At 54.2% G+C, this 25,458-nt stretch overlaps 1 protein-coding gene across 1 annotated transcript; it reads left to right on the plus strand.

Moving 5' to 3' along the window:
- The first annotated feature begins 5,535 nt into the window (after nt 1-5,535).
- GTF3C5 (general transcription factor IIIC subunit 5) lies at nt 5,536-20,613 on the plus strand. Its single transcript, XM_081150623.1, has 11 exons — nt 5,536-6,029; nt 7,026-7,245; nt 8,887-9,085; nt 14,313-14,508; nt 15,395-15,499; nt 16,620-16,734; nt 17,156-17,236; nt 17,444-17,541; nt 18,405-18,487; nt 19,153-19,295; nt 20,037-20,613. Exons 1-11 carry the CDS (start codon nt 5,877-5,879, stop codon nt 20,186-20,188), a joined length of 1,545 nt encoding a protein of 514 aa, XP_081006749.1. The 5' UTR covers nt 5,536-5,876; the 3' UTR covers nt 20,189-20,613.
- The last annotated feature ends 4,845 nt before the right edge of the window (nt 20,614-25,458 follow it).

Here is a 25,458-nt window from a genome sequence, read left to right on the forward strand (position 1 = left end):
CGGGTTGTGGGCTCCATCCCCAGTCAGGGGCGTGTAGGGAGCAGCTGATCAATGACTCTCATCATTGATGTTTCTATCTCTCTCTCCTTCTCCCTTCCTCTCTCTGAAATCAATAAAGACATATATATTTTTAAAAAAACATTAAAGTAGCAATTTTATTTTTATGTATATTTTAGTACTATATATATAAAAAAAAAACACTGGTGGCTACATGTGACCTTGATGTTCACTGAACAAAGGTGAGAGCCAGAGCCCAGCCCCAGACAGCTCATGGTCCAGGAGGAGAGACGGCAGGAAATGTCCCTCCATGGAGGCCAGCAATGCAGAGTCTACTCTGGGCTGGAGCAGGGAGGGAGCTTCGGGGCTGCGGGAGAGCATCCAGGACTGAGCGCCTGCGAGGCAGCCCCACCGGATTCCCCGCCTGCCCGCTCTTTCTTCCCGACTGGCTTTGCCTGCCTCTGGGTGTCCTGAATGCTGTTCCCTCTGCCTGAAGGTAGGTCCCTCATTTCTTCTCCAGCTTTGCTCCTTTTTTATTCTGTTTTCAGCCCGTGTGCACCCTACAAGGGGGCCTCACCTTGCTGGGTATAGGCTCTCACGGCCCGCAGGAATTCCCCGGCGATGCTGACCATAACTGTCATTAAATAGCTACCTGCCATTGTCTGGACACGGTTCATGAAGATCTGGGCTGCTTCCCAGGCACCTAGCAAATAAATACTTTGCAATGAATGGAGGGATGGACAGATGGACAACAGGCAAACTAATGGGCCTGACCACTCCCCACCCCAAAGGGGCTGGTGCGTGGCAAGGGTGGGGCTGGGGGCTTCCTAATCATCTGGCCAGGACTGTGAATGGCAGTTCAGAAGCATAGTCCTTGTCGACCGAGGACCCGTTTGAGAACTGCTTCCCCAGGGACCCCAGCTCAGATCTCACCTGGGGGGCAGCACCCACGCCGGGTCCAAGGAGGAGCCCTCATCTAATCTGACCACTCTGAAGGCCTGTCCAGCGGCACCCTCCTCCAGCAGAGCACTTCCCTTCCCTGAGGCTCCCTGCTGGCTCCAGGGGGAAAGCCAGCACGGCCTCATCCAAAGTTGGGCTGAACTTTACAGAACCTCCTGCCGGCGGGCGTGGCTCCGGGGTTGAGCCTGGACCTAAGAACCAGGAGGTCACCGTTCCAGTCAGGTCAGGGCACAGGCGTGGGTTGGGGGCTCCATCCCCAGTGGGGGGCATGCAGGAGGCAGCTGATCAATGACTGTCTCTTGTCACTGACACTTCTCTCTCTCTCCCTCTGCCTTCCTCTCTGAAATCAATAAAAACATTTAAAAAAAAACAAAAACAAAAAACACCTGCACCCAAAGGCTTTTCAATCTGCAGGTAAAAACCCTGCCCACGGAATCAGGGTTCCCGCAGAGTGTGGGGCCAGCGAGGGAGGGGTCCAGGTGGATGGAAGGACAGAGCCCCAGGGTGGGGCCGGCAGTCCCCGTTCTTTCCCTACTCGCCTCCCCTCTCTACCTGCCCCCAGCCACCCCTCCCCTCCTCCCCACTTCTCCTTCCTTCTTCCTGGTCATTCACCCCCCTCTCGGGTTCCCTGAGCGTCCCTGTGCAGCAGACACCCCAGCCCGGTCTGTCTGTCTGTCTGTCGAGGGGCCTGGGCCCGTCCCGCTCCGGGTCCTCTGTCCTGGTCAAGGGTCCGGGCAGGGACGGCGCCCCCCGGTGGGGGGGGGGGGGGCTGCGGAGGCGGCTCCGGGCGGTTCTCCGTCCGTTCCTTAGTCACCCCCAATTCGGCGTCTCAGTGTGTGCCAGGCGCCCGAAGAGGCCCCGCGGTCAACAACCTGGAGAGGGGCCCCGAGAGGGGCCTCTTCTCAGTGGGGGGCGGGCACCCCATCCCAGAGGTTACTCCGAGGCGACGGGGAGGAGGGCAGGGTGGGGGGCAAAGGCATCGAGGAACTTGCGGGGAGGGGAGCGGCACCCGCAGAACCTCTGTTAGAGGGTTTGGGGGCCACCCCAACAACGCGGAGCCGCGCAGGCCCAAGGGCGCGCGGGGAGGGCTCGCGCTGCGCTCGAGGGAGAGAAGCGCCCCCTGGCGCCTGCGGGAGGCGGAGGCAGCCCCGGCGCGCGAGGGCGCGGGGGCGCCCTGCCTGGGGAGGTGGGCGCTGCTGGGCGCGGGGGAAACCGGCTCCCCGGGCCAGGTCCCAGCACCACCCCTGGGGGACCATTCCGTGCCGGCCTAACAAAGTCACACTCACACATGCCCTTTGACCCGACAGTGCCTTCCAGACACCTCGCCCAGGTCGAAACGACACGCCACGGGGATTCGTTACCCCACTGCATGTGCAGAAGGTTGGAAACAACCCGGGTGCCCCTGGCATTCGGGCTGGGAAAGCCGGCCCGGCCCGGCCCGCGGTGAACAGCGTGCACCCGCCTGGAAGGACGGGGAAGCGTGCGGCTGCGGCGCGGTGGTTTCCATGACGCACGGTCAAGTTTAAAAAGGCGGCAGGGCGGGCAGTGCCTCTCAGCTGCCACTTGGGGTCCGCTGAGCTTAGCTGACTTTGATAGGCCAGAGTCTTATTAGCATCTCCCCGGAAGCCGGCCGAAAACACGTGCAACTGTTTATTAGGGGAGACAGAATTAACAGCCCGCTTGTGGGCCAGCTGCTCCCTTTTTGAAAGGGGATGGAAAACATATATATGATTTTTGTTTCTAACTAGTAAGATTCCCTCCAGAGGGATATAAACAAGAAACGGGTGACCTTAGTCACCTCCAGAGAAAAGACGGTCCTCTGTGTGGGCATGAGTGGGAGGGAGACCTTTCCGCCACCAGGTTTTGGTGTCTTGGATTTTGAACCATGTGTATGGACTGTCCCGGATCCTCTGCACCTGCCTTTGGGAGAAATTTTGCCTTGTGGGTAGTCTCCAGCATGGTGGGAGCGAGGGAGTTGGGGGCAGGTCCCAGCACCACCTTTGCCTGTCTGAGTGAGCCCTGGGCTCAGGTGCCTGGGTGGTCACTGGCCAGGGCCCTGGGCCCCATCTGTTTCCACTGCCGGATTGGTGAGGCTGCTCACGGCCAAGGGATCTGGGAATTCTTTGGCTGATTGAAATATTCTGTAATCTCACCGAACCATGCACTTAAACTGGGTGTATTTTATTGCATGTAAATTGTACCTCAATCAAGTTGATTTAAAGTATACACACACACACTATATGCATATATACAAACATATGTCATGATAACAATAGTACAAAAGGGAAGAGGGGTCTAAATGTGTCTTTGCATTGTCATGGCTGTGTTAAAAATACTAATTTATATTTGACCTTAATAAACCAAGGATTCATATTATAATCTCTAGGGTACCCAGTAAAAGACAAATAAAATAATAAAATATAATTAGTATAAAAGAGGAAGAGAAAGGGGAGGAAAAGGAAATAGAACAGATGGGACGAATAGTAACAGGAAAGATTTAAATTTAAAGACAGGTAGGGGCAAAAATAGGTTTCCAGTTGTGAGCACGTGAAACAGAGTTTATTCTTGTATTATTAATTATTGTATTATTTTCCATACGAACAACTGTAAACCTACTTTTGCCTCGCCCTGTATATTGGCATTACATTAAATATAAAACAAATAATCCAGTTCAAAGACAAAGGATATTAGATAGGGGGTTAACAAAAAAAAACCCCACACAACTACATCCAGCTTACAAGAGACAGACTTAAAATATAAGGATAAGATTGAAAGTGAAGAGATGGAAAAATATATATATCGTGAAAGCATTAACCACAACAAATCCCATGCAGCTTCCTGCTGAAATATGTGGATCCTCTGGCTCATCCATCATTTGCTTCTGGCTGATTCCTCACTGTGCTCTCAGAGGGGGCCCTTCTTTCAAAGTTTTGGGGTGCCCAGCCGAGTCTTTCAATTACATGACATATTTCACATTCAGGTTACACACTTATCTTTTTAAAATGTAGTGGTCTTTGCACCCATGTATTTGGCTTCCTTAAATTCATCTATAACAATGAAGTAATCTTTTGATCCAGAAACTTGGGGTACTCATATCCAGAAGTCCCTTACTCTTATTGGTTTTTATCTCTTAATATCCTCAAATACAGTCCCCTCTTTCCATTCGAACAGCTACTTCCCTGGCCCCAGGCAGCAGTTCTTGCCTGGATTATGCAGCCTCTCAGTTGGTTTATCAGGGACCACTTTTGCCCTCTCTGATCCATTCTCGACACAACAGCCAGAGTCTTTCAAACGCATAGTTCAGACAGTGGCATTCCCTGCAAGGGGTCTCCATCACATAGGAAAAACCAACTGGTTAGGTACATTCTTTTTAGAATCTGTCTGGCCTTTGTGACCTCTCACCCCCTCATCACCCCACACTTCACTGCCTATAGCTTTGTTTTCTGTCACTCGGCCGATGTAAGAAACCATCCAAACGTGTAGAGTTTTTTTAAAGATTTGAGCCAAACTGACAATTGCCAGGAAGCAAGATCTCAGGTGCTCCAGAGAGCGACAGTTTTGCAGTTTCTTTAATGCATTTGAAATTAAGGAATGAAGGTGGGAGAAAGTAAGGCGGGGATTGTATTACAGAATAATTAACAAGATAATGTGCTCTCTCGAGGGTGGTTACCCTTATTTTTCAAAGGTGTGCTAACCTAGATGCACAAAAACAATGCACAGGACTTGCTTACGGCAAAGATAAACCTTTTACTAAAGAAGTTACATGCCCGGGGCGTGAATACGACCATAACCTGCCCATTTATTAACTTATGATCAGATCACCCCATGAAGTTACTTCCTGTAGAACCCCTTTCTCACCCACAACTTCCTTGAATGGCTCCTGTCCCTGCTTCAGGGTCCTCCACCCAGCCGCTTACCTAATGCTTCTCTTAGGTTCAGAGCAGTACCCTGCACACAATAGGCGCTTAATACCTGTATAAGAGATGCAAGGACTGACTGGGGCATTGGCGAGCATTCAGAGCAATTCCCTCCAAACAAAAAAGGGGAAAAAAATTTAATAAAACAAATAAATACAGAGCCCGGCCGGGCGCGGCTCAGCGGTTTAGCATCGACCTAGGATCCAGGCGATCACGGTTGGATTCCCCGGTAAGGGCACACGCCCGGGTCGCGGGCTCGATCCCCAGTCGGGGGCTTGCAGGAGGCAGCCGATCAATCCCGAGTCTGCCATCACTGATGTTTCTCTCTCTCTCCCCCTCTGAAATCAATATATATTTTTTAAAAATAAAAAACAAACAAAAAAACAAAGCGTAATTCCCCCGCCCCCTTCCCCGTCTCCTCCCGCAGCTAGAAACGCGTCGGGGAGCTGTGGGGGCTGCAGGAGTGACGGCCGCAGCCCCTAGAAAACCGAGCGGCCGACTCCGCGTCCAGTAATCTTATTACTGAGACCTTCCCACGCGGGAACGCGGGCCGGAAGGATACCTCGACACTCCCCGAGCCATCATTGGCTGGAACCGAGGAAGGGGCGGGAACTCGGCCTAGCCCTGGTTCCTTATTGGCTAAAACTATGGAGCTGAAAGAAGGGGTGGAACCTGCCTTCCGCCTGACTGTTCATTGGCTAAAACCTCGCGGGTAAGTGATAGACAAAGGCCCTTGTCCCGCCCCTCGAGCCAACCCTTTAACTTAAAAAAACACGGCGTTGAGGACAGAGTGAAAGTTCACCCCGGAGTCCTGGGGCCTTCCTCGGACCTTTGCGCCCCCCCTCCCCTCCGAGGCCTTGGAGTCTCGCTGAGCCCGGGGATATAGAGAAAGGCGAGCAGTGCGGGAGGCCGGAACGAATCCTTCGCGGAACCATCGAAGCGAGGCCTCTGGGAGCACGCGGCGGGACTGACCGCAGCGGACCGGGCCAGACCCGCACAGGGATGGCCGCGGGGGCTGCCGACGCGGGGCGGGGGGTCGCCATCCCCGTGGAGCTGCGGCGCGAGCGGCGCTTGGTGTGCGTGGAGTACCCGGGCTTGGTGCGCGACGTGTCCAAGATGCTGTCGACCCTGGGCGGCGAGGAAGGCGTTTCCCGGGTGAGGAAGGGGGAGTCTCCGGGACCGCGGGCGGGACCGAGCTGTGAGATTAAGGCCGGAGGGGCGGGACCACCCGGGGGAAAGGGTGTGGTTTCCTAGGCGACGGAGCTTTAGGCGGGTTCTGGTGCGGGCAGTGGGCGGGGCTTTTCCTCGGAAGCCGAGGGAAAAGGGCTGTAGGGAGATCCCGGGAGGGAAGGGGGTGTTCTTTGCATCCCACCCTGGGCTGCCACAGCCCCTTTCCACAGGAGTAGAAAACAGAGGCGCGCGGAGATTAAGAACCATTGACCTACATGAGAGGGAGACGAAGTGTTCTGTTGTTAGGGTTAAAGGTAGCCATATAGTTCACTCTTCTGCAGCAGGAACAGTTGAGTGTCCACCATGAGCTAGGAGCTGGGCTAAGTGCTGTGCCCATATTTTCATTTAATCATCGTAACACTCCAATGAATAGGCGCTCTTATTATGTCCGTTTTAAGAAGGAGCCAAGGCTTGCAAAGGACAAGTAGCAGCTAGTCAGAGCCAAAATGCTTGTTACTGATGGATTTAATCTCTTTCGGACCTGGAAACACTTGCATACAAGACCCTTGGGGTGGGTAGTTGGTGCGCAGAGTAGGAAGCCCTGGACAAGTGGCCTCAGTTACCTCCACAGTAAACTCAGGTGATAATACCTCCCAGAAGCCACAGCGGAGGAGTCCCCTGATTTCTGGCACTGACTGGGCACTTGACCATGACCGCTTTACTTAACTGGCAGTTATCTCCAGCTTCACAAACTGCTGAGAAGGAAGAGACTATCCTCATTTTCTCTGCCAGATAAAAACTAAGATACTTGGGTTTGAAAAGTGAGTCTTCGGGGACCTACACTCTGAATGAAACATGAGCTTCCTGGCCCTTCCTTGGTCACCTGGGTCACCACCAGACTTTTGTTGAGAGAGAGGAACAGTTCCCTGCTGGCTGCTTAGCTGGCCACTGCTTCATCCATCTCCGTTGGCCTTGCCACAGATCTATACAGACCCCACCAAGAGGCTGGAGCTGCACTTCCGGCCCAAGGACCCCTACTGCCACCCCGTGTGTGCCAACCGCTTCAGTACTAGCAGCCTGCTGCTCCGGATCAGGAGGAAGACAAAGCGGCAGGAGGGGGTGCTGGGGCCCGAGGCCCACCCCAAGGTCACTTTCAATGTGGAGGTCCTTGGCACCATCCCCACCATATACAAATTTCAAGGTAACTACAAAGTGTATTCTTATTGCACTCGGTTATCTCAGGGCCTGTGTCCCCACTGCTTGCCAGAGCCTTGTAGGTCAGCCACATGAGTGCAGTGAGCCAGGAATGCGCAGGGGTGAGAGGTGAGGGAGCCTCTTCCCTCCAGCCAACAGCTTCCTGCAGACCCTGAGTGGGCTCACCGCTGCTCGATTTCTGCATTTTTATTTATTTATTAATCCTCACCTGAGGATATTGTTTCCATTGCTTTTCAGAGCGGAAGGGAGAGCGACAGAGATAGAGAGAAACATCGATGTGAGAGAGACACATCAATTGTTTGTCTCCCGCACCCACCCCTACCAGGGCAGGGGATTGAGCCTGCAACCAAGGTACATGCCCTTGGCCGGAATGAAACCCAGAACCTTCAGTCCACGGGCTGATGCTCTAACCCTGAGCAAAACTGGCTAGAGCAGTTTCTGCATTCTTAAGAGAAGCTGGAGTTCCATGAAATGTGTCCTAATTTTCAAAGTTATTATGTGGGCCAAATAAAACTGGTCAGCAGGTCTCCAGTCCTCAGCCCCCGCAGTGTTGTGAAACCTGATCTCCGTCTTCACTGCTGCTGGTGTTGCTCTCTCTGTGTCACTCTCCCTTCCTCTCTGAAAAGCAATGGAAACAAATCCTCAGGTGAGGACTAATAAGCCTTTCCAGATCACCTCAGCCCCTTGGGACCTCATGTTCCTTGTACTCTTAGCTAATTGGATGTCTCCCGTGGCTTCCTCAATCAAGTTTGCTACCCACAGGGAGCTCCAGTCAGGAAGGGAGGCAGTAAGGCAGGGGAGGGAGAAGGGGAGCGAGAAACGACACGGACTTTGGAACTGTGCCTTCCTGAGCAGATCACTAGGCTTCTCTCGGCCTCAGTCTCCTTGTCTGGACAGTGGGGTCCTGAGTTCGTTAGGCCCTTGTGAAGATTCAGGGAGGTGATGCCCATTAAGGGGCCCGCCCACTGTGTGCGGGGCACTTAGAAACGTTTAGTTGCAGCTGCAGTTCTCAGAATCTTAAGAAAGATTGAGAAGGTTAGAGGGGGATAGGAAGAGAAAAGAAACTAAAACAGGACTTGGACCCAGGACCCCAGGGGTTGGCATTTTGACTGTTGCTCATTCTGGTGGGATGTGGTATTCACCAGAGTGGGCTGGTTTTGCTCAGACAAGGCTTTCTGAGTGATTTCACTTTTCATCTCTAATTGAGCCAGCACCTCACCAGTCAGAGTGCATCCCTGGACTAGCAGCACCTGCCTCACCTGGGAGCTTGTTAGAAATGCAGCATCTCAGAATCTGCGTTTAGCAAGATCCCAGGTGAGTCACAGGCACCTTACATCTCGAGAAGCGCTGACCCAGACTTTATTCTCACGTACCACAGAGCCCTACCCCACTCCCCAACCTTCACATACTATTTATCCAAGTGACTTGGAGTGCATGGGAGCATTGCGGAGGCGTATGGTTTCAGCTCTTGCCACAAAGGCCCACAGTCTCCACCGTGGGGCTTGCTCAGCACCTCCCCAAGGAGACATGGGCCTTGGTGCATGGGAGCTGCCCCTTCCTGGGCAGGTATAATAAGGAGAGTTGTCCCTGGCTACAGTGTCGGCCACCGCTCTGCCTCTCCCCCCAGGAATGTCTGACTTCCAGTACTTGGCCGTGCACACGGAGGCGGGCGGTGCTCACAAGTCAATGTATGACAAAGTGCTCATGCTCAGACCCGAGAAGGAGGGCTTCTTCCATCAGGAGCTGCCGCTCTACATCCCCCCGCCCATCTTCTCCCGGCTGGACACCCCGGCGGACTACTTCTATCGACCAGAGACTCAGCATCGGTGAGTCCCACCTCTGCAGTGTCAGGGGCAGAGCAAGGGCCCTGGGCTGGGGCGTGACTGCCACTCAGCGTCAGAGGCCTCAGGCATGCCCTTAGCCTGTCTGACCTCAGCTCTCATCTCAAAAACCCGATACCGAGTACCTACCCAACAGGGGCATTAGGATTCAATTTAAAATACACGGGAAGTTTCCGCACAGGGCCAAGTACACAGAAAGCCCTTGGTGAGCAGTGCCTGTGTGCTCATGAGCTGGAGGGCCCTTAGAGGACAGATAACCTAGCTCTGGGACTTGGTTCCAGCCAAGAAATGGCCGTTTTGGCTTAGTCCCTGGTCATTGCCACCCTCCTGACCTTGCTGTCAACAGTAATGACACTACATCAGAAATCCCACCTGCGAGTGTCCCCCTCTGAGCCCAGCACTTTTCCACCACCTCCGTTTCCCGCCCCTCGCCCTCCCTGTCCCCATCCCTCCCAGTGAGACTTCATGGCCATCTTTGTAATTCATCCTTGCTCTGCCCATCTCCCTTTGCCACACTTACCTCCAAACACCAGCCCTAGTTTGCCCCAGCTGTGTGCCACCTCCTGAGGTGCCATCGTTCTCGTGGTTGCCGTGACCTTGCTTACTATGTTCTTGCTCACTGTCTGTCCGCTCGCGAGAACACGATCTCCTGAGCAGAGGGATGCGTGTCTCTTCACTCAGGTGATTTCTCTTACACTGAGAGTGAGAAAAGCCAGGTGAACACGCATCATGGTGTGTATCACAGCCGTCTCCCAGCCTGCAGCCATGTGCTCCCCAAAAAGAACATGTGTGAGTGCTGCATTTGTATAAATGAAATGCTTTCATTTAGACAACCTTGACAGTATGGAGAGACCCCCAGAGGTTATAGGCAAGGCAGGCCTGGCCATGTCAAATGTTGATTTTACATTAGAGCCCAGCCACACAGTGATAGGAAAGAATGGGATTTCCTTTGTCTAAAAGCCAAGACAGAATAGTATTAAAAAAGAAAAGAAAAACCTGAGTTTGAAAATGCCCAATTTGAGAATAATATCATAGCCCCCTCCATGGCCAGTGATTTAGCATCTGAGAGAAGCTCTGTGCATGTTTTGACAAAGGGGAGATGGGGCTCGGGGTCAGTGACTGGTCCAGGGCATATGGCAGCCCCGGAGCCCCTGACTTCTGATCCCAGCCCCTCGCTCATTGCCGTGCAGTCCGTATTTTTGCATGCTTTAGTTTTTCAAATTATACACAGAAGGACACAAAGTTCTAAATGTCTCACTTTCAGTGTGAGCTCCCTGAAGGTAGTGATTACACTGAGGCCTCTTCTGTTCTTTGTTGCAACCCTGGTGTCCAGAACAGCTGGCCTGTGGGAGGCCCTCTGCCAGTATTTGGGGGAGCAAGAGTAGGAAAAACAGATTAGCAAAAGGAAAAAGACAGTTTGAGAAATGGCCCATAGGTGGTGATAGTCGTTAAAGGATTATTCATAGCATGTTTTAAACTTCCAGAAATGTGGAGGACTTTAGCGCCTGCTGACCTGGTAGCTGAGCGTCACCTCCCCTCTGGCTGGTGAGGGCTGCCAGCTGTGCTCAAGCCCATGGCCCCAGTGCCTCCAGAGCAGAGCAGCTGGTGACTAGCCCTGGCAAAGGTCTACCCTGGGCCCTTGCACCCTGCATCCCTGGAGGCCTTGCTCAGAGCTGTTCCTACGCCACAGAGAGTGAATCGGGATGTCGCCTTTTGGACTTGAAGACCCATCCCCAAAAGTGTGCACCTTGAGGTGTGGAGAAACAGACACCCTCTACTGACGGGTCTCTGAGAATGAGGTCAGCTTTTTTGGCGAGCAGTTTGGCAAAATCTATTACGATTTTAGATGTTCTTTTTCTGTTTTCCAAACATTCCCATTCGTAGAAATTTATCCTACAGTGACTCTCACCTAAGAGCTCAAAGATCCAGTTATGAGAGGATTTACTGATTGTTGGCCGCAGTAAGAAGCTGGGAGCTGGTGTGGGAGAGCAGACGGGCGCGGGCACCGCGCTCAGGTCCTGAGTGAGCCGGGGCCTCCCTCACAGCGTCCCGTCTGTGCGGGAGATGGTGACAGTACACACTGCCCTGCGGTGCTGGGGGCTCACACGGCAGATTCTTGAAATAGTTACAGTAGCAAGTGCCTGGCAGGGTGTGATAAAGTAATAAATCAGTGATCAGTCCCTGACAGGGACGTGGTCAGACAAGCGATGGACCGTCTGTCCCAGGGAACACCGTGCAGCCTGTAGGAGCTGGTTCGTGGATTGACGTGGTGCGTGTCCAGGGTACACCCGCTCTATGAAAGAGGCAGGTGTTAGAGCAGGTTCTGTGGTATAAAAATAAACTGGTGTGATGCTGGAAGCCTAGAAAAACCTGGAAGGCTGGGGTCCAAACAGTTATCTCTGTATGGGAACTTTCTCTTACCTCCTTAAGTATTTCCTGCAACAAGTAGTGACCACCTGTCATGGCCCCAAGCACTCTCTGGAGCCTGGCGTCAGGGAGGACAGGACATGGAGGGTCTGGGAGTTGGAGAGCTGGATGGAACATGGGTGAACAATGAGTGTCCACATGCTTGTGTGACAGGAGATGAAAGGGAAGTAGTCGTAATGGACAGGGAGGGGGGCAGGGGCTAAGGGTGTCAGAGAGGGCCCTCAGAGGAGCTGACATTTGAAACAGACCTGAGCGATGACAGTGCTGGGCAGGTGAAGATCTGGGAGGACATTCCAGACCAGGGGATTATCAAAGTACAGTCAGGGGACTGGTCACCCCAGAGAAAGGTAGGGGTGAGGGTCTCGCAGATCCTGCTCAGGGGCCTGATTTTCTCCTAAGGAAAAGGTGTGGTGTTCTCCTCCTTAAAAAAAATTTTTTAGAAAGCTCCAAACATACCCAAAAGTAGTGAGAATTATCTGTGGGACCCCCACCTACATCACCAGCTACAATAACTAGCAACCTTCCACTGCTCCCTTTATCTCCACCATCCCCACCCCAGTGCCACAGCAGATCCTCAGGAAACAAGTCAGCGTGTGTCTCTAACAGGGAGGGACTTGTTTTAAAAGACTTATCTGCAATGCTGTTACCATAGGTAGCAGATTTACACTCTTCCTTACTGTCTTCCAGTACCCAGTCCTCATTCAGTTTCCCCGGGTGTCTCAGAAGGGACTCGAGAGCCAGGTGGGCTGCACAGTCACTGTGATTGACGCCTCAGGCCTGTCGAACCCATAACATCTCCCCAACCCCTCTTCTGACTGCAGGAGGAGGGCGGGCTTGTTAGAAAGAGCAGGCTCCCCTGAAGTGCACAACTAAGTCGGCCCCAGCCCCTCCTGCTGGGAGTGACGTGTCTGTCTGGGTGTTAGTGCCGCTGAGCTTAAAGCAGAGGGCGATAGAATCCATTTTTAAAATGTACGTTTCTGAGACGTTCTGACTATTTTTCTCCTCACAAGCATTTTACTCTTACAAAGTCAGAAACAAACAAATATACAGAAGAGAATAGAGCCCCCAGTGCACTATAGCCGCAACTCCAGCGACAGTGTCTGAGTCACTTTTCTGTCCTGCGGGACACCAGGAGGGCACCAGGGAGGAGGGCCAGCTGTCCTTGGACCCACAGGCCCTTTGTCCTTGCCACGTGGTTTATCAATTTTCCAGCACACAGAAAGCATCTGCCTTTTCTCCCAGGGCTGCCATCGACTGCTGTCGCTCCGGCCTTCCTGGGGCCCGGGGACACAAGACTGGCGGGAGGCTGGCCTGGTGGCTCCTTCCTCCTCGAGGAAGCTGGAGTGGGTGCGGGGAGCCCTGGCCCTGCAGTGAGCCACTTTCCTTCGTGGGGTGTCTGGGGTTTCAGGGAGGTGTCTTTGAAGACAGGATACTGTTGCTCCTGTTCCAGATGGTTTCTGATGGAGTCACTTTTTTTTAAAAAAGACACAGACTCAATCCTGTGTTTATAGTTTTGTTTCCTAATGTGAAAATCACTTTGTTCTTCATAAATATGCAGATGGCATGTACTCATAGAAAATTAAGGTAGCCCGGCCGGGCGTGGCTCAGCGGTTGAGCGTCGACCTAGGATCCAGGTGATCGGGGTTCGATTCCTGGTCAGGGCACATGCCCTGTTGCGAGCTCGATCAATGACTCTCTCATCATTGATGTTTCTATCTCTCTCCCTCTCCTTTCCTCTCTCTGAAATCAATAAAGATATATTAAAAAAAAAAAAAAAAGAAGAAAATTAAGGTAAAAGGGAAACAAGTTTAAAAGGTAATAATCACCTGAATAAAATTGTGGCATCCAGGACATACTTTAAAATATACTTGAAATAATTTAGGGAGTTTGGGGTGGGGTGCAGATGAAACGAAACTGGCTGTGTGATGATAATGCGTGAAGCTGATGAGGGGCTTGTGGGGGTTCATACTTTCTTCCCACTTCAGTTTGGGTTTGCCGCTCCTGACTCCCCGCCTTAAAGAGCTGACACTCTGGGTACCTTGGGATTCACTTTCCTGGGCATGTTCTGTGCCAACTAGAGAGACCCAGCGTAACTAGTGTTAGAACCTTTGCTTTTTGCCTCTGCTGCGTGACACTTGGTGACGCCCATCATTTCTTCACTTGGATGTTGTCTAGTTGCCTCCAGTTAGACTCGATTGTCAGAGGGCGGCCAGCCTCCCTGTGCGTGAGCCCCAGCTCTGACTAGGCACGTTTCTAACCCCTGTGGCCTCAGCTACTTCACAGGAGAGTCGGTGCTTGCTCGTAGGTGGTTTGGAGGGTTGAGTGAGTGAATTTACAGGTCAGCGAGCAGAGCTGTGGTCTGGCGGCGGGTCGGTCCCGTCCTGTGTGGCTGCACGGTAACTATTTCACCGTTCCCGCCGATGGGTATTAGGTTGTTCCCAGTGTCTCACTGGCTGATGGGTGCGCGCATGAGCCGTCATGAGCCACGAACAGGAGCCCCCCCGCGCACACACACGCTCAGCCACTGGGACCTGTCGGCCCTGCCCAGCTTCAGAGCTGCAGGCCCAGAGCCTCTGTGAGCTGTCTGATGTCGCTGGCCCTTCAGCTGAGAACAGGCAGGAGTAGCTGGCGCTGAGACCCTCTCCCTTATGCAGATTGCAGGGAAAAGCACACAAACGTGGGCCACCAGCGTCACAGGCCTGGTGGGCTCCCTGCCGGGTGCAGCCAGGCCTGTGCCTGGGATCGCCTCAGCACTCCAGTTCTCATCGGTCCTCTCTGCCCCCAGGGAAGGCTACAACAACCCCCCCATCTCAGGCGAGAACCTGATCGGCCTGAGCAGGGCCCGGCGCCTCCACAACGCCGTCTTTGTGAACTTCGAGGACGACGAGGTGCCCACGCAGCCGCTGGAGGCTGCCGCGCAGACGTGGAGGAGGGTCTGCACCAACCCCGTGGACCGGGCGGTGGAGGAGGAGCTGAGGAAGGTGAGCGCCCACGCGCTGGCCGCCCCCGCGGGCCCCTGGGCTCGCCCTCAGCTTTGTCTCTGCAGTCGGCTGGGCTACTCTTTTAAACTGCTTTGTTAGCATGTGGGACGTTTTCACCTCCAGATGTCACACCTGAAGGCCGTGCCAATGTAAGCCGACTGCCAAGGTCGAAAACACTACTGAGAATTCTCTGTTGGGTCCCTTAGGGAGGTAAACAGCCAGAGCATCGTTCAAATACGGCTTTGGTGCTGAGCTCCAGGATCCTGGATGCTCTCTTTCATTCATTCATGGGTTTGCTTCGTGCCAGATGCACACACCCTGCCGCGTGCCAGGCCCATGCTTCCCCCAGTCAGTCGGAGGGCAGTCCTGCCCTGCCTTGCCCTCTGGGTCCGGGGAAGACGCAGGCTGGGGCTCTGCTCCTGATACCCCGCAGGCGCGGACAACAGGTGCTTGGTGAGGCCACCTCCCTGCTGGCTGAGGTGCACCTCTTGCTGAAGTTAACTGTTTCTTGTGGGGTGGAGTGCTTGTTAAAGAGACTGTATGGACCCCGTGCAGTGTTTCTAGCAATCACGGCGGGGTGGGGGGGGGGGGGCACTGTCTGAGGCTTCTTTTCCCCTGGACATGGCCCGATCCTAACTTGGCTCAGGGCCCTCCCTGCCCTGGCCCTCCACACTCCAGCCATACTGGCCCTTAGCCCTCCTCCGAGCCAGGAGGGATGAGCTGTGGATGCATTGGCCCCCGGAGGCCAGTCCCTGCTGGGTCAGTCCCTGCCCTCCAGCAACTCCTTTGGGACGGTCCTCTGGGCCCAGCCCACGCTGTGCAGTCTGGGCCGGTGGGCAGGAAGCTGCTTGTGCTCACCAGCCTCTGCCTTGATGCCTCCCCCCAGCTGTTTGACGTCCGTCCCATCTGGTCTCGCAACGCCGTGAGAACCCAGATCAGTGTCCACCCTGACAAGCTCAAGGTTCTGCTGCCTTTCGTGGCCTATTACATGGTGAGTGTCTGCCCAGCTGTCCCCCTTGGTTCCCACCAAGAAATTTCTGATGTAGTGTCATGTTGATCCCCAGCACAACCTCTTGAAGCCACAGCCAGAGCAGGTGGCCCTGTCCTGGCACCCCCAAAAAGGCCTCCACAGCTCTTGGAACACGTTGGGCCCTTGGGATGATTTTAGGATGAAAGAGTAATTTCGTAACTTTGATGTGAAGGGATTCTATGTCTTCAATTGACCCTGTGCTGAGAATTCCCTGAGGACCAGGCACTGGGTCGAGTGCTGTGTGCGCATCTGTCCTTTTTTCTTCCCCGGGGGCTGCAGCAGATTCCCTTTTCACCTGTGAGGAAGAGCCTGGGCACAGAGAAGTGACTTAAGGTGCTACGGTTTTACAACCAGTGAGTGGCAGAGCCACCCAGGGTTCCCAGCCTGTCTGACTGCAGAGCCGGGGCCCCTAACCACAGTGCCACTGGCCCCAACACATCCCACCTGGGTTTAGTAGGGTTCATTAGGAGATCCACCTTGGACTCAGTCCAGGTGGGTGGAGATGGGGGTGTCACTGAGCTTCCCAGAGGGGCTGAGGGGAAAGGATCCTACCTGCTAGGGTCCCCATGCAGAGTGTTGCAGAGGCCAACATGAGATATGACGGTGACAAGTGGTGTCAGATAATGACGGTAGTGACAGGTGATGACAGGTGATGGGGCACAAGAAAGGCTCATCTCTTCTGGGCTTGGAGAGTCACCATCTATCTTTTCACGTGGGCTTTCCAGACACGAGGACCTCTGGAGTACTTCCCATCCCTTAGGACAGAAATCACATTTACTGAGCACTTACTATGTGCCAGGCATCATGGTACAGGCTTCAGGGGCTTCATCTCATTTAATCCTCACAAAATCTGTGGGAGAGGGGGCTCATGTCATCTCCATCTGACAGGAAGACCAGTGCTTGGAATGACTGAGTGATCTGTCCAAGGTGATAGCCACACGTGGCAGAGCTGGGACCGGGTTCCAGAGCCATGTGTCCAGCTCCACTCGCCCCCTCCCTGGGCAGCATCTGGCCTGCATGTCTGTGGGAGCCGGGTCTTGGCCTTGGCCCCACTTCCCACTCCCACCTTTTCTGCCTACAGATAACAGGCCCCTGGAGAAGCCTGTGGATTCGATTTGGGTATGACCCCCGAAAACACCCAGAAGCCAAGATTTATCAAGTTCTTGATTTCCGAATCCGTTGTGGAATGAAATACGGTAAAAATTACTAAAACCTGGCTTTCTGTTTTTCTGTTCCTGGCGTTCTCTTTTGTGATGAGGGTGCATCCACATGGAGAGGATAACAGGCCTTGCCCCGGTGAGGTCTGAGATGAGGTGGACTTGAGGATGCAAGCTTGGGCCTGCTACACAGCTGACCCTCAAGTTACTGAACCACAGTCGCCCATTCTCTTGGTTATTCCGGTTTCTGTGGCTCCAGTGGCGCAGGCCAGGCAGCCAGTCTGTCCAGTCCCCAGGCCTGCAGCTAGCCACTGCGCCCAGAGCCCCAGCATGTGGCCTTGCAAGGTCGATGCTAGAACACGGTGGCTCCTACCCCAGGTCGTCTCAGGAGCTGTCCCCAGGGAGCCCTGGGAGGGGCTCTGTGACTGCCTGCACCTGACGTATCCTCTCTCGCCTGCAGGTTACGCCTCCAACGAGATGCCTGTGAAGGCCAAACGCAGCACCTATAACTACAGCCTCCCCATCACTGTCAAAAAGACGTGTAAGCACCTTGGCTCACTCTGCGAGTTAGGGCCTAGGGGCCCTCACACCAGCGCTGAGGTCCTGGTTTCTGGACTGGGGGGGGGCCATCCCCAGGGGGACATCCAGGGTGCTGCAGGCCAGTGCTCCACAGGGAGAGATGGGGTGGACTGGAGGGAGCGTGGGGGAAACACCCCTATATTCCGAAGCACTGCTGTCATCCCTACAGCCAGCCAGCTTGCCACCATGCGTGACCTGAAGCAGGGCCTGGGCCCATCAGGGTCAGCTGGTATGCGGAAATCGGCCTCCAACAAGTACAAGCTCAAGGTGGGTGCCCCCGGAGCCCCGGCGAGAGCAGCTGCCCTCCTGGTTGAGAGAGGAGTGGGGGGGAGGGGAGCACCTGCCTCATGCAGGCCTGGCACACACACTACACCCTTAGGATCCAGGGTGCTGCGTGGACGAGTGCCCAGGGTCCTATCCTCACAGGCTCACACTGTCATTAGCAGTTACTCAGCAGTGGCGGCAATTCCCAAAGGCTTTTCCAAGCAGCTCCACAGTCCGGGGCAGCCTGCATCCCCCACCTGGAAGTGTCCTGCCTCACATGGGGTGGCAAAGAGTGTGAGTGCCACTGAAAGGGGTGGGAGTCAAGTGCTGTGAGGGACGCGGCTGGCTTCTCAGTGAGACAGCCACACCATCACCTGACAGCCGTCGCCCTCATCAAGGCCTCATTTTTGGCCATTACCCCAACACGAGAATTTCGTGGCTGGGTAGGGAAAACAGCAAGACACTCGGTTACCCCGCATCTTGTCAGGGCGCTGTACAGGGCTACACAAGGTGACCGATGAGCAGAAGTTGGCACAGAATGGGAAGGGCAGACTGCAGGAAGCACACACAGCAGGGCCCGGCCCCAGGCGGTGGGACACCCCCTCCACTGCACTGGCCTGCCGGGCAGGAGGCTCTCGGTTCCAGGGTCTGCCCCTCCCAGGGAGTCGGGGCTGGTTTTCTCCACATCTCCCGGCTTTGGGCCTGTCCTCCGCACCTGGATCCAGGAAGGAAAGGCAGGCCTGCCAGGCCCAGGGACTAGCTGACTCCTTGGAGAGGCCCCATGGCCCCAGGGTAGGGGTCTCTGACACCACCCTCCCCCAGGGCAAAGCTCCTCAACATGCCCTGTGTCTTCCCTCTTTCCCCAGGACTCAGTTTACATCTTCCAGGAGGGCGCCTTGCCACCATACCGACAGATGTTCTACCAGTTGTGCGACTTGAACGTGGAAGAGTATGTACCTGAGGGGCCCCGCCATGGGGCCATGTGACGGGTGTCAGGGCTGAGAAACTGCCTGGGGACCACAGAGCTCCCTGCACGGCCTCCATTTCTGTCAGCCTTGCTCTCAGTGAGAAGGCTTGCCTGCCTAGGACTTAGTGCTGCCTGGTGAGTCCTCCATCTAGGCTCAGGAGCGGCTCCCAGGGTCACTGTGGGCCACACCTCTGAGCAGCTGGCTGTTCGGTGTCCCGGGCACAGCGCTGGCCTGGCTGCAGACATGTTGCCTGTGGAGTCTGCTTCTCCATTGCCCACGTGCGGGCTCATGACACAGTCCTAACCCTTCAGAACTGACCAGAATCCCAGAAACCTTTAATCTGGTTGTTCTTAGAGATGTTTAAAAATTGGGAGAGGGGTACTGGGGTGGGAAAGCTGGGGGCATGTTAAATGCAGCTTAAAGGCTGGTGAGAGCTGTGACTCGCCAGGAAAAGGGGTGTGTACCTCCCTGTGCAGCTTGAGGGGCTGGGAAGCTCACCGGTGTTCCTGGGTGTCCTCGGTGTCGGCGCCGTCCCTCCCATGTCGCTCTAAGTGCTGTTTCTCTAAGCACAGTGCCCTCTGCCACACTGCTTACCAGCCCTGTTAGCAGGAAGCCACCCTGGAACTCGGTGTCCCAACCCCTATAGGTTGCAGAAGATCATTCACCGCAACGACGGGGCCGAGGAGACCTGCACTGAGCGGGACGGGTGGTGCCTCCCCAAGACCAGCGACGACCTGAGGAACGCCATGTCCATCATGATCCGGCAGACCATCCGCTCCAAGAGGCCTGGTGAGAGCCGCTTGGGTGGAGGGGGCAGGTGCCTTGGCCCTACTCTGGGCACAGCAGGGGTCCTTCGTGGACCCATTCTTGAGAAGCTGCAAGGAGGTGGGCTCATCTGACATGTTCCTGCTGCGTGTGCTTGCAGTCTGTCTGTCCTCCCCTGGGAGAGCAGGGGCAGTAGGAGCTGGGTCCTGTCACCCTGCCTGGCCTGCCCATGTGGGGGGGTGGCGGGGAGCCCTGGTAGCTGGGCCTCTGAGGGAGGGGAGTGAGTACTTGCTGGGCTGTGGGTCTGATGAGGCTGGGGGTGGGAAGTAAGCAAGAGGGCCCCTCGCAGAGGGATTCTCCAAGGCTTGGGTAGGGGGTGTCCCAGAGCCTGCGCTATCCCCGCCCAGGGAGCTGATGGGAGCAGAGGTTCTTAGCCTTGTTTGGGGCACAGCTCCCTCAACAATTTAATCAAGGCTGTGGGCCTTTTCCCCAGAAAAATGCACCCACAAAATATCATGCACATTTCTGGGGAGCACTGGGCCCATGAGGCTGCCTGAGGCACCTCGGGGAAGTGGTGTGCAAAGCTGGCAGCCTCCATGTTTCCTGGATGTGCCCGAGCCCAGGTCCCTGGCACCCACACTCCACAGCGCGCCTGCCAAAGCCCAGGCACCGTCGTCCTGAGGGCCCTGGAGCTCAGGAACCTGTTCTGGAGTTGGGGCTGCCAGGAGCCTGCTTTGGAGCACTTGGCCTGTCTCCCGGCTCCAGCTCTCTTCCCCAGCCCGGCCAAGGCCGATGGAGACGGTGGTGGAGACAGCGGGAAGGACCAGCTGGCCTACGAGTCTGGGGAAGACGAAGACTTCAAGCCGTCGGACGGGAGCGAGAACGAGATGGAGACGGAGATCCTGGACTACGTGTGATGCGGCCGGGCCCAGGCTGGGTGCCGACCAGCCGCAAAATGGCCTGGGAGGCCCCTCTGAGGAAATGGGACCCCAGCGCTGGGTGCAGCTGACCCTGGTCCTGCCTGTGACCTGCTCAGGGCTGCCATCGGGCCCTGGGTGGTGGGACATTCCTGAAGGCTGTGCCCTGGCTCCTGCAGCGTGAGCCAGCCCAGTGTCCAGTGAGCTGAGACCAGCAAGAGCTGGAGGGGAAGATGGTGCGAGTGGGGCTGGGGCTCAGGCTCAGCTGGGGTCTCTTGACCAATGGCAGGGATGGCACCAGGAACCTGGTGCATGGTCACAGCTGGCAGGAGACTGTCCTTGGGTTTAGAGCCTACCCTTTTGGGATAGCCTGGCAAAGACAGGCCCAGCTGGCATTGTCCTCATTAAAGACAGTTCCCCAGGAGACTTGGTGTCAGTGTGGTGTCCTCCAGGGGCTCGGGCTCCCGCTGGTCCATTGGGGTTCCTTCAGTCACTCATGCAGTGACCTCATGGGGGTGGTGCTGGGACAGCTAAGAACATGCCTGATCCCCTCGCAAGTGAGTCGGGTGAGAGTCCCTGTCCCCGAGGGTCCTACAGCCTCCTGTCCATTCATCCCTTAGTGCTACAGACAGGTATGTTCTTGAGAGGCTCATAGGAAACAGACCCTGTGGTCCCACGGCTGCCTGGAGTGGAAGCAGCAGCAGCGCGGGGTCCCGGGTGAGCCCTCCCAGACAGACCAGGAGCCCCAGGGGCTCACAGTGCTAGAAACCTTCCTTGTAGAGGAGGTGGCCCAATGGCCCTGACCTTGCTGCTGGGGCCAGGGCACAACCAACACTGCCAGAAGCAGCTCTTCCCAGAGGCAGGCTGGGCCAGGCCCATGCTTCCTGCTCCCCTCTCCGTGTGCTTTCCCTCTGAGGCTCTGCTCTTTGCCAGTGGATCTCAGCTGGGGCTCTTCCACTTCTGAGCTGTGCTAGGAACCCCGAACCTCAGAGGGAGAGGATCTAGTTCTGGTCCCCATCTCCCAGGAACGGCCTGTTCCCTTTGCAGACCTGAGGAAGGTGAGCCTGGGGCAGGGACCTCGCCACACCCACCCTCTGCCACTGAGCCCAACCTCACCCAGAGTCGGCTGACATCTGCCGTACGCGTGAGGCACACAGGTTCTGCCAATTAAAAATGGAGCTGCCATTTGACCCAGTGATCCCACTTCTGGGAATATATCCTAAGAAGCCTGAAACACCAATCAGAAAGAACATACACACCCCTATGTTCACAGCGGCGCAGTTTACAACAGCCAAGATCTGGAAGCAGCCCCAGGGCCCGTCAGGAGATGATGGATAGAAAGCTGTGGGACAGTCACACCGGGGAACACTATGCAGCTGTAAGAAGAAGGACCTCTTATCCTTTGGGACAGCACGGATGGGCCTGGAGAGCATTGTGCTGAGTGAAATAAGCCAGGCAGAGAAGGACAAGTACCGTGTGATCCCACTCATGGGGAATCTAATGAACAAAATAAACCGACGAACAAAATAAAACCAGAGGCATAGATGCATGGAACAGACTGAGGGATCTCAGAGGGAAGAGGGAGCGGGGAGGGAAGAGATTAACCATAGAACTTACATGCATATGTGCATAGCCCAGGGACATAGACAATAGGGTGGTGAAGGCCTGGGGGGGGGCGGCAGGAGCCGGGGGGGGGGGGCAAGGGAGGAAACGGGATATCTGTAATACTCTCAACAATAAAGATTTTTTAAACGTATATGATGACTCCTCACTTAGGAACCTAAATACACCTTCATTTTTTGAAAAGCTTTTTATTGTGGAAAATATCAAATACCCACAGAAATACTGACACTTTAGTAGCAATTCAGGTTCAGGAACCTCTTCCTAGGCAGCACACCCATCCTGCGGGGGGCCCTGCATCTATGTGGTCCTTCCAGTGACGTGACCCTTGACCAGCAGGTTCAGGTGTGGCCCCCTCGTCCATTGGCCTGTCTCATGGTTTTTTACAGCCACAGTGATTGCCTGGATCTGACCCTTCCTCAGCTATTGCCAGCAAGTGATTTCTAGAACGCTGCTGTTCTCTGTGCAGTTATTAGCTGGACTTCCATAAAGGACTCTTCCTCAAATACCTCGGGATTTGTTCCCCTGCAATACCCCTGGGGCTGGAAGAGCAGGAAAATGCATTTCCCCCTTTGTCGGTTTGCAGAATAATCACCTAGCATCCCAGCAATGGCCAGTGGGGACCAGGGGCACTTTTTTCTTTTTTCTTTTTTAGCTTCCTAATAAACTCTTAAATTTGTTTCAAACAATCAGTCATGTTTTTGATGCCCAGCTTGTCCCATCTTTGGCCTGAGAATGGCCTCAGGTTGCTTCCTGTGTCCTTTGACACACCCTCTGGTCCTCTGTGCCTTCCTGCTTCCTGGCCACCACGATGGCCCAGGCCCCACCCAGCCATCATCCTAGGACACCCGCTTCCTTGGTGTGGAAATGGTGTTTAGAGACCCTAATCTGGGCACCTGGTGGTGCTTGTTGCTTCTGGGTTTTCTTTACTTCTAGTGCTTTTGAATGCACAGAGCCAGGAAATATGTTTTTGGGGGTTTTTTTAGTTTTTTTTTTAAATCCTTGCCCAAGGATATTCATTCCATTGCTTTTCAGAGAGTGGAAGGAAGAGAGAGAAACGTTGATTGGTTGCTCCCCTGCATGCCCGGCGGGGCCAGGGATTGAGCCCTTGGCTGGAATCAAACCCAGAATCCTTCAGTCCACAGGCTGACGCTCTAACCACTGAGCCAAACTGGTCAGGGCAGAAATACGTATTTTTTTTACAAAGAAAAAAGTAAATAATGAGATTATACAGATAGTTCCCAATTAAAGTGTAAGATTATAGGATTTTACTTCTCTGAGCTTATATATACAGTGTAGGGCAAAAGTGGGTTTACAGTTGTTTATATGGAAAATAATACAATAATTAGTAATTAAAAATACAAGAATAAACCCTATTTCGTGTACTCACAACTGTAAAGCTATTTTTGCCCACCCTGTGTAAAGAGGTACCAATGGGGAGGTTCGCAGAGGTGAAGACACATCTCTGGACCACACAGTTGCTGAGTGGCAGCTCCAGGGTTGGACCTGAGTCTTTCTGGCAGTGTCTGCCTCGTGTGATGTCAATGTAAGCGTTTCGGCCCTCACAGAATGTGCTCCATCCGGGGGAAATTTCTTTTAAGTATTTGCCTAAGTTGGGTGAGTTTTCTACTTTGTCAATCATATAAATTCAGACCTTAGGTCCAGCCTAATTATCCAAATTATCTTATAGACTCTTTGGGAACCCATAGACCCTCCAAGCACCCAATAACAGCCATGGCATCTTCCCACAGAAAAATACGCAAAGCCACAAGTCCAGGCATAGAGTCAGCAGGGGGTCAAGAAGGGCGTTCTGGTCACAGAGAAGCTTCTGCATTAACTAAAGTTACCTTTATGCTAATGAGCAGAGAACACCTGGGGCTCCAACACGGGGACTAGCCTCTTACAGAGAGAAGATGAGGCTCTACACCAGTTTCTTACAGAGAAACCCAGGACTCAACCCATCCTCTGTTGACCTGGGACTCAACCCAGCCTCTGTTGACCCGGGACTCTAACCCAGCCTCTGTTGACCCGGGACTCCAACCCAGCTTCTTACACAGAAACCTGGGACTCCAACCCAGCTTCTAGAGTATATCAGACTCTTAAGAATTGAAACCTGTCCCTACCGTGCTTCAGTGGACTGTCACCCAGAGCAATGGCTCAGGAGTCGGCTCACCAGTGGATTCCCTGTCAGTCAGGAGAGAGGACAGAGTCTTCAGAGGCGCACACTGGGGGGGGGGAGAGGTCCGGGGCCCCAGCGATGAACCGGATCCTAGCTGAGTCACGGTGCCATAACTGTGCAAGAAAAAGGAGAGTAGTAAAAGTGGCAAAGCCCGGTTTTACTCAGGACTATGGCAATGGGGAAAAGAGACCTCAGTGTAGACCCACTCTCAGTTCTATAGCGTGTGGGCGAGTGGGAGTTCAGCCAAGGAGCAAGGGGGTCCGTGGGTGGGAAAGTACTAACAGAGCACTTAGGGGTAAGGGACACTCTGGCTGGACTGACCTAGCAGGATCCTTGGGGCAGACGGGCCAGAGTGACAGCCGCCAGGTGACGGCAGAGGAGGAGCCTGGTTAGACACGGAGAGTGATCAGATGAGGGGGGTGTGTGTGTGCTGGCTCCAGCAACTCTGCAAGAGTCTTTCTCAAAGTGGACAATACAGGGGCACCATGTTGAAAAAGAGTTCAGGGGAGCCTGAGTAGAGTTTGGTCAAGGACAGAGTCTCTGTCAGACCTCAAACATTGGCCAGATCTTTTTTGGGTGAAATGAATGCCCTCAACGGGAGCTCTCTAAGGCGCGGTTAACTTAGGAGCACATTCAACTTGGCTAAGAAGCCAGCCACGGAGTTTTCTCATCGGTTGGACAATGTTAGTCTCTTCTGGGTATTTCTGGGAACTTTCACTGTTTATTGTTACCTACTCTGTGCAGGACCCTGTGGGCCCCTTATTGTTAAATAAGTAACCACCCCTGTCATTAAAATTTAGGGCTCCATCCAACCAGGCGTGGCTCAGTGGCTGAGCGTCGACCTGGGATCCAGGCGATCGGGGTTCGATTCCCAGTCAGGGCGCATGCCCGGGTTGCGGGCTAGATCCCCAGTTGGAGGCATGCAAGAGGCAGCCGATCAGTGACTCTCTCATCTTTGATGTTTCTATCTCTCTTTCTCCCTCTCCTTTCCTCTCTCTGAAATCAATATATATATTTTTTAAAATAAAGTAAAATTTAGGGCTCTGCCCCCTTCCTTTCTCAACTACAATAAACAACACTGCGCAGAATATCCTTGAGCACACGAGTCCCCATCCCCTACATTCAGAATTACTTCTTTTATTTTTAAAATTTATTTTATTGTTGAGAGTATTATAGGTGGCCCCAATTTCGCCCCCTTTGCCCCCCTCCACCTGGCTCCCACCCCACCCCAGTCCTTCCCCTGTCTATTGGATGTGTCCATGGGCTATGCACATATGCATATAAATTCTTTCGTCAATCTCTTCTCGCCCTCCTTCCCTCCTCCTCTCTGAGACCCCTCAGTCTGCTCCATGCGTCCATGTCTGTGGCCCTATTTTGTTCGTCAGTTTATTTTGTTCATTAGGTTCCCCATGAGTGGGATCACGCGGTACTTGTCCTCCTCTGCCGGGCTTATTTCACTCAGCACAGGGCT

Source organism: Miniopterus schreibersii (genome assembly GCF_964146895.1).
Source record: "Miniopterus schreibersii genome assembly, chromosome: 11".
Lineage (NCBI taxonomy): Eukaryota > Metazoa > Chordata > Mammalia > Chiroptera > Miniopteridae > Miniopterus > Miniopterus schreibersii.